This window comes from Perissodus microlepis, chromosome 17, assembly GCF_051167445.1.
Source record: "Perissodus microlepis isolate ML-2025 ecotype Zambia chromosome 17, ASM5116744v1, whole genome shotgun sequence".
NCBI classification, from domain to species: Eukaryota; Metazoa; Chordata; class Actinopteri; order Cichliformes; family Cichlidae; genus Perissodus; species Perissodus microlepis.
The window spans coordinates 25763559-25772883 of NC_140477.1; the positions used below are offsets into that span (position 1 = coordinate 25763559).

At 38.1% G+C, this 9325-nt stretch overlaps 1 protein-coding gene across 1 annotated transcript; it reads right to left on the reverse strand.

The window, feature by feature from the left end:
* Positions 1-229: 229 nt before the first annotated feature.
* LOC146369741 (uncharacterized) lies at positions 230-8252 on the reverse strand. The gene is made up of 3 exons (XM_084911165.1): positions 7426-8252; positions 5723-5776; positions 230-1721 (listed from the first exon to the last, which is right to left on the reverse strand). The coding sequence occupies exons 1-3, from the start codon at positions 7838-7840 to the stop codon at positions 1498-1500; spliced, it is 693 nt and encodes a 230-aa protein (XP_084767291.1). The 5' UTR covers positions 7841-8252; the 3' UTR covers positions 230-1497.
* Positions 8253-9325: the final 1073 nt, after the last annotated feature.

Sequence of the window (9325 nt, forward strand, 5' to 3'; positions counted from 1 at the left end):
ACTCTTTTTTTGCATTAATCATTGCCTAACTGCAAATTTTCTAAAGTCACCACTGTGTTTTATGTTGAAGAGAGGACAGAGTCATATATTTCTGTAAATTTGGATTAATTTGACATATGAGTTGATGTATATGGATGTTCACTCATAATATGATACTTGTCTTTGTTACATAACAAAAAGATTTTTTTTCTCTATTAAAATATTAAAGAAGCACAAAACCCAAAACAAATACTTTTACCAATGAGTATTTATTTAATGATCTGAAAGGAATACAGCGATTAACAGCATGGTAAAAAATGAAAGAGCATGGGTTTTTTATTTGTTTGTTTGCTTTATTGCTTTTTTTGGGGGGGTTTTTTTGCAGACTGTTTTCCAAACTTTTACACTCACAGATCAGTGTGATTAACATGTTTGAGGAACAAGACTCTTAAAAAAAAGTCTTGCAGATTGGGGAAGGGACAAACTAAGGTCTTGTTGATGTGAACCAGACGCCTGTTCCTCGAACCTTTTATTCAAACCCATTATAAATGAGAGAGAAAATTGGAGTTCTGACATCAGTACTTTCAGGTAGAACAGACCCTTCAAAGACACCGTTTATAGTAGATCCATGTGTGCAGAGGATAAGGACCACATGCAAAGGAGAAATAAGCCCCATTATTTGTATCTGTGAGCAGTGTCATCAGCAGCAGTATGTAGCCCTTAACAGTGAGGTAATAAAGGTAAACAAAGGCTTTGACAAAAGCCATTCCATGTGACATGTAACCAATAATAACATTAAAAGCAATGCACTTTTTTGCTTCAAATGAGTGCTTAGATGTGATTAGAGAGTTGACAGCAGGTATAATCAGAGCTCTTGAAGGTGACTTAGCACTTGTTTCCTCTTACATCAAGCTAATACCATGAAACTACCAAATGATTTTATTTAATCTTTAGGGATAGACTTGCCTTTGGTAATTACAGTATCATCATATAGAAAGAGATACAAATTTATATTGATTATGCAAAACCTCATCTCGCAGCCTCAGCGAAAATGACAAAAGTGTTAATCTAACTGTTCTTATGAGGGTGAAGTTTTTCACTTTGCTATCAGAAATGTTACAATAAGCACTGACCACCATGTGTTGTATATCTAGAGCGATTAAATATTGTTTGCATTGGTGTTTTCATTTTAAATGGATGAGGGGTAACTTGGAGAAATAAAAGGGTTGGCACGATGAGGACTAAGCATGAAAAAATAACAGTTGTCTCTCCGGCTGCTTGTCCAAACAAGCTGTAGCTGCCCTCATCTGTCACTTCAGCCAAAAAGAATCAAGTCACATACAAACATCAGCATCTCATGCCTCCAAGTACCTTCTGGCCCAACATTACACAGCCACCTGCAGGTGAAGAAACAGTGGATAAAGCTTCCATTTGTGTCAGACTTGTAAATCCACTTTAACACAAAAAGCAAGCAAAGATGCTGCTTGATTTCTCTCAGTGAAGATCAGACGGTTGCAGTTAAGTCCCAGAGGGAGTGTTTGGAGGTTGCTGCTGTAGTGTCTCATCTATGGTGACCACTACCTCCTCCTGTCTGTTGGAGCTCAGATGGTTAGTGTGGTTCAGGGATATGTAGCTCATTTCCACCAGCGGGGGCCTCTCACTCATCTCATTCATGGTGTTGGTGATTGAGTTAACCTCGGTCTTGTTGCGGTTGGCAGCACGGCGAGAGCCAAACACCCAGTCTGAAATAGAGACAGTCATAGTGTTGCTTTGAAAGGCATCAGGGAACTTTGATAGTTCAAAGCAGATACCTGGAAGGATTAGGGATCTTACTGATCTAACTTCAGGTAATATTTTCAGCATTTTTCAAATTGGCTCACTTGTACTTGTTAGTACGTCATACTGTCACTTAGGCTACTGACCTAACATTCCCTGAAGAAGGTAATGTTCACATGCAAAACCACCACCTACTGAACAATCCCTTCAGTCACCACTATTCCTGAAAGATCCATGAATTAATTGAGCACACAGTAAGAGAATCTAAAAAATATGCCAAAAAAAGCTCAGAATTGCAATTAACTAAATACAAATAAAAGATAAATACTCAGTTAAAACATGTATACTAACCTTTCAATATAAACATATTCTCTGTTTTTTTTTTTTTGGTTTGTTTTAATAAACCTCTTATGTCTGGCAGTTTTAGCAAGCAGAATCGTGGTCTTAATGGCCTGCTGTGGCATACACATTTGCTTTGCTAAGAGGAGGTCTATAGGCTCTCTACAGGCTTCTCTTCTAAGTCTTTTCCTTTTTCTCTTTCTTTTATTATTCACATTAGTATCTGTGTCGTCATACAAGGTTGGAGCAAATGGGGAGAAGTGACAGGTTAGAAAAAGAGAGGGGAGGCAAAAAAGAGAAGGAATAAGAGGAAAAGATAAAGAAAAGGGACAGAAAGAGGTGGGACCTCAAAAGAGTCGTGTAAAAACAAGCTCAACGAAGTGAAGCAACGCTGTGAAGAAGAGCAGACCAAAATTCCCCTACAATGATGTGAGAGATGGAAGTTAATATTGCTAAAGGTGGTTCTACAAGCCACAGATGCATCGGGTATACTTTATATCAATGGTTGTTTTTTACAGACCATTACACAAACTTTCTTGGATGTAATTAGAATATATTAATCAACATAATATCATAATAATTTTCCTAAGCTAAATGTTAAATAATTCCCACTCTTATGCCTAACCACCTACCATTCCTTAAGTCCTTTACCCTTCAAGGTGAGTTTTTCATTTTCATTTTCAGGTAGTTTATTTCCTCGACCCATCCCCAAATTCCAACCTCAAATTGCTATCCCCTCCCCATGGCTTGCTGTGTGTCATCCCACTTAAATAATCCTGGAAATACAGCTGTGTTTATTATTGTAATTTCAAAACCCAATTTCAGGAATTTCACAGGAAGAGGTGTGAAACTTGAACTCTCCGTGTAAGTGAAGCTAATAAGCACTTTTCGTGCCACGGTTAGTTTATGATAAACCATCATAGATGATGCCTTGTGGAAGGGAAGCATAAACTGCAAACCCATACATTCTGCAACGGGGCAAAAACAAGCATGCTGAGCATTTATAATGTGCACTGAACAAGGCTGTAAACTTCATCTAACAAAAAGTCGTGATGGGTTCAGCCTCTGTAATTCCATTAGAGGCAAAGCACCATAAAATTGTTTCTGGGGGTAGATGTCTACTGCACAGCAGCCCCATCATGTGTGGTGGAGCCTTTTTGAATTGGAACCCATCAATCATTGTTCTGTCAGATTAGGAGCTGAGATTATAGCTGACAGTCGTGAGTGTGAGGAACTGAAAGAAGGCAGGGCGGGATTCCTCAGACCCATAGATTCCCCTCTTAAATCATGCATTTAAGACTGCTGCAAAGTGACAGAGAAAAAACTGAAAGTGAGCCAACAGCATGCTACACTAAAAATTCCCATTTAGATTCATCTGATCTGATCATCAATAAATTCTAAGCCTATTTTTGAACTGATGCAGTTTAGGTGTTATTTGGAAGTCCTGCATTTTTAGCAGCCAGCAGGGTAGCTGTGGACCAGGTGGTAGAGTGGGTCATCTACCAATCAGGTCAGTGGATCTATCCCCAGCTCCTCCTATCCATATGTCAAAGAATTTGCACAAATGATACTGAAACCTCCATCCTGCATCCATCGGAATATGTGGTTAGATAAAAGTGTTTTAGCATGATATACATCATCACTTTAAATCCCAGCTGAGCAGAGATGTGGAACTGTAGAAAGGAGACTTCAGAGTGTCATGAACCTGAGAAGAGGAATACAGATACTGTAAAGTATGTTTCTTTGAGTCAAATCTCGACTGATGGAGCTCTAGAGACAAGTTTTATCACAGGAGAGGACATATTTATTTCATATTTTTAAGACATTTCCCTCTTTTTATTGAGTTGTCATGTTCAAGCTTGTGAATCAAGTTGTGTGAGACTTGTAGACAAAAAAATGACCTTTTGGCCTTGTAAATATTATCTTGATTATATATTGAAATTCAACAAGACCTTTACTATTTTCATGCATTTTCCATTAAAAAGTCAACTTTTATTTAATGGGTTACTTTTGTTTGTAATTTGAAAATGCAAATTTAACCCATCATACTATGTACTATTAACTGCTGAAATGTCAGACAACTAAAACCTGACAAAGTAAGTGAAATGTATTTGAATTCTCAAAAGTGAACCAGAGACAGTATAAAATATGGACGTAGCTTCCAGGTCAGAAAAATAAAGCCACAAGCAGGAGTGCTTTAAACCTTCATTTTATCCTAAAACCACCACATGGTGAATTTTGGGGCATTCTGAATAAAACATTAAATATGTTTTATAAATCTTGGTCATACCATGGAGAAATATCTGTAGCTCATTGACTAACCTGGTATCAATCACAAGTCACTAGTCAGTAAGAATGTGACTTCACAATCAAAATTTGTGTGCAGCATGTCTTTAAGCAAAGATTGAATAAAAACCCATAGTGTACACTACAGCTCATAGCATAACAGCAAATATTTGAACACTTCAGAAAAGAGTCTGTCAGCCTGACTAAGATTTTAGTGTAGTCATTAAACTAAGGAATAAATCTTTTTCACAGTGAGTAATCCAAACCCCACAGCATCTTAAATGTTCTCTTGATTAAATTCTAGAGTGTTTTTGTAGGCTTCTTAATGCTTATCTTATATGATGGTGTTTATCTCTGCTCATGACCCTCAATATGCACTTTTATTGAGAGCAATTTAACGCTCATTCTAAATGTTCCCGTTAAATTTGAATTTTCAATTCAATTCAATTTTTCAATTAAATTCCTGAATTGTTTTTATGTTCTGTAGCTGTTTTTATGTTCTGTAGCTAGCCACCAGGTAGCACACATTTTATATTAGCTAGCCCAACATCACTAACCCACCATTTTTTTTTTTTTTGGTGCTGGTGTGCTTGCTAGCACCAAAAGATGTCATATTAAAAAAAGTAAGACTGATGCACAATGACGAGTTTTTAACAAGAGATTGACAGCTAAGTACTTATTTACTGAAGTCAGGGGTAAAGCCATGTGCTTAATGGAGAACACATTTAACAATTTACAATTTGAAACACCATTCTGAAACTAAATACGCAGAGAAATACATGAACTTTACTGATGGAGAGCAGGTATCACTGCTTCTGCTAGCTACAAAAGCATAAAAGACTCTTTTTTTTTTTTTTTACCAAGCTTTTACCAAGCTGGACTCTACCATACTAATATGAAAAAGCATTTAAAATGTGTGCTTCTCCAGGCATATTTGCAAATCTGGAGCTTTAGTTGAAAAAAAAAAGAGAACAAATTTGACATTCCTCCTTGACTCTGGACAAGAGCTGTGCTGTCCGTGGAACAGGTAATTGCATGCTATGATAGGCTTGATGTGAAATGGGACAAATTTGAGAGCATCTGTGAGACTTTGTAGTCTTTTTAACCTTCCTGTGGTGAGAAGGAAAATGTCTGCACAACACAGATTCTCCACATTTACACCTCAGCAAAATACCCAGGAGGCCAAACACTCTGTTTGTGTTAGTGCATGTGTGTCAGTTTGAATGTTCATGTGAAGGTGAACAGTTCAGGTGAGGTGAAGGAGACAGAGAGGAGGGGCAGCGTGTCTCTGTGGCAAATCTAAGTGCTGCAGCGTGTGACCCATGTGGACATTTTTTTTTACCTGGTTCACTGGTGTCTGTACCGTCACCTTCCCCAACAATCGACCTGCCTCCACCTGCAAACAGTGAGCAACAGAACAAATGTGTAAGATTTGGAGCACACTACCTTCTGAGTGTTATGAAATGATAAAGACAGAAATCATATGAACACAACAGGTATAATAAAAGGTAATGAAAACACACCAACATGGCCACTGTGGTGCTGAAGACCAGTACAGTTCTGCTGTACTACTGAGTATAATTCGTGACACTTAAAATGCATACAAAGGATGCAAAGAAAAAAGTGGTAAATGTTGAATAATACCTGTTTTATTTGTGATGGGAAATACCAGAACAAAAAGTACATAAAAATAGTAATATATGGTGATGCATGTTTTTGTGTTGTGACAAAAGAAAGTGATAGCTATAGTGTATAGATATGAATTTAATATACATTTGCAAACTATTTTCCTTACAGCAAGACAAATTATCACAAGAAAAGAGTAGTTGTGTTCATTTTTCTAGAAGAAATATTACCATATTAATGAAAGAAATTAAGCATACACGCTTAACCCAAAAGTCAAAGGTTTTCGATACATATTATTGTTAATATTATAATTATGTTAACATTCAGATTATGAAAGAAATAATATCCAGATTATATCATAAATAATTTTTATATGCTGTTTTTAAATTATGACTTCATTTGTTAATGGAAATAAAGCTACCCAAACTACCTGGCCCTAGGAACTGTACACAGACATTAAATCATGAATTAACTGTGATTAATCAGATTTTTTTGGAAGCTGAGTTCAGCTTCACTAGCCATACCCAGGCCAAATATAAATATATAAATATATATATATATATATATATATATATATATATATATATATATACACACGTGTGTGTGTGTGTGTGTGTGTGTGTGTGTGTGTGTGTGTGTGTGTGTGTGTGTGTGTTATACTCCCCTTAGGGCCCCCTATTGCTGCTTGATTAATATCCTCCTCTGTCCTGATCACTTAGTTACTAAGTGCATTTTGCTTTAAACAATTTAATGGAAGAAGCTGACTATCAGATCAAGACAGCACTGAGTGTCTGTGCCCTAAAAATAGACTCATTGTTTCATTCTTTCATATATTATGTATCAGTCACAGGAAGCTCCTCAAAAATAGAAAAAAAAAAACAAAAAAAAACAGCAGCTTTGAGTTTGTCAGACAGTGGTTTGTCCTCCACAAGGTCAATGGCTAGGAGAGCAGAGCTACTGTACATCTGCATTACAATCATTTTGGATTTTTTGTTTTTGGGGGGTTGGGGTGTGTGTGTGTGTGTGTGTGTCGGGGGGTGCTCTCACTAAAGTTCTTGTAGATATTCCTTTAATAAACAATGTTGCCCCAAGTCACTTCCTTCATGCATTCCTTAAGATATTTTGATTCTTCTGCGCTGCTGTGTCACTTTCAAGCAGCAGTTCTTCTAGAATAAGGAAAAGTGACTCTCAAAGGGGGCTCAAGGGACAGTCCTTTAACGGCTTCTAGTGGTCTTACTGACATTTAGAGATAATTTAGTCTCACTTATTTTTTTTTTTATTTTTTTTTACAAATTCATGTATTGATATTACACATGAACGTTTTTACCACCTTTCCATGCTTTACGCTCTTTATAGTAAACCCACTGGCACTGAATGTACACTCAACACACACATATAAGCACAGTAGGTGCCACATACCGACGAAGTCATTCACCACATCTTTGACCAGGTGTCCAACTATCGCATACGCCACTGCCACTACTACCAGCGCTGCCATGACCAGATAGAGCACCGCTTTGGGAAGAGGCATGGGATCTCTCTCCGGTGTCCGATAGTCCGTGTACAGCAGGTCACTCTCCGAGTACGAGTACTGAAAGACGTGCTCCATGCCCGAGGTATGGTTGGAGTCGATAGGGGGATTACTCGCGCTCATGGCGCCGTCCGGCTGCAAGGATGTCACCACAGTGGTCGTCACAGCCTCCGCCTTGTCGATGTTGACCATCGACAAAGCGGAGGCTGTAGTTTTATTCATCAAAGGCAATATCTGAGACAGAAAGTAGCTCCAGTCCTTTATGGCACTCGTATTGCATGAAAACATCGTTTCCACCGTCATACCACACCACAAGAGGGTCACCAAGGCGCAAAAAATCCACTGAACACGGACCGATCCAGTTTCCCTTTAAAGTAACGTTGGTATATATATTTTTTAATTCCAACAGGTACCCTCAGATGCCAAAGTCTCACTCCGACAGTAGCTCATCGGTGCCTTTGAAAACTTGCCTCGCTCTCAATGATGAAAGGCAAAACGCGTCACCGTAGCCTTACCGCGCGGCTATTACGCACGACAGAAGGAATTTAGTGCATCCGATCTTTGGTTTATTTGCTAAAGTAAAACAAAAAGAGTGCAGTAGCAGAGCGCACCAGCCTGCAGAGTCATCGTCAAGTAAAGGAACAGAGAGTGTCCGCAGTCAGCAATCCACGTCCCTGTGGCTCTCACGTGCGCAGATGGTGACAGTTACACACTAAAAGCCCGTCCTGCTCCTGCGTTATGTACGGCAAGGACGACTGCACGGTGCCAGCAGCACTTCCTCACCTCTCTCGGATCTGAAATAAACAGTAGCCCTACGGCTTGTGTCAGAGCACTTGTCCGTTCTTCCTCCAGACTCCGGATGGAGCGATTCTCTACAGAAGCCACAACTAGAAGTAAGTTCATATCAGTTTCCTTATTCTTCCTCAATCTGGCGTTTCAGATCTTTGTTCACTACTAGGTTTAACTCAGTATTCAACAAATCCAGTGATAACTGCTGATGTTAGTAAGATGTGAGAACTATTCCTTCATGTATTTCTTATTTCAGAAAGAAGAAAAGGGGCTAGTGGATGATTAACTACCATTGTACCGGTATTACCATTCACGGTAGATAGCAACCAGAAACAATAAACATGGTCTGTCTTTGTTTTGAGGATGAAGGATTTGTTGTCAAATTAGTTTAAGTCATATTAATTTACATGAGATGGAAGTGGGAGACAGGAATTATGTTCACCATCTATATTTAGCTTGTTAGCATATTAATATTTACTGATTAAAGACAGGAGAGTTAGGGCAAATGAAAATATACTTGATCTGCTTATACCCTAAATGAAAGCATTTAACAATACTTCTGATTGATATAGGGTTGATTACAAGTCATTGTGATAGCAAAATGCAAATCTGGACTAAATTTGATTGCAGTCTATTCAAAAAAGTAGGAAACATTTCACACAAAATTAAAACATGGTGGCACAGGGAAAGTTAGGGTGTCGTTAAAGCCTTTGTAAATCGTAATAAAGTTTATTTAGGACAGATAGCATGTAAGTCTATAACAATATACTGCCTATAACCAGTAGCAAATGTAGAGAAGTTCAAGAATGATAACACTCCAGTGACGCAGATACTGTCATTCCCATTCAGGAAGAGAGAAATACATTCCCAGAAATAATGCACTATTTTCAGAGTGAGTGGAGGATGCGCTATAATACAAACTAAAAAACATAATCATTTACTAGAGGAACTGAAGTAGATTCATTGAACATTACTGAAGTTACTAACTATTTCTTCACT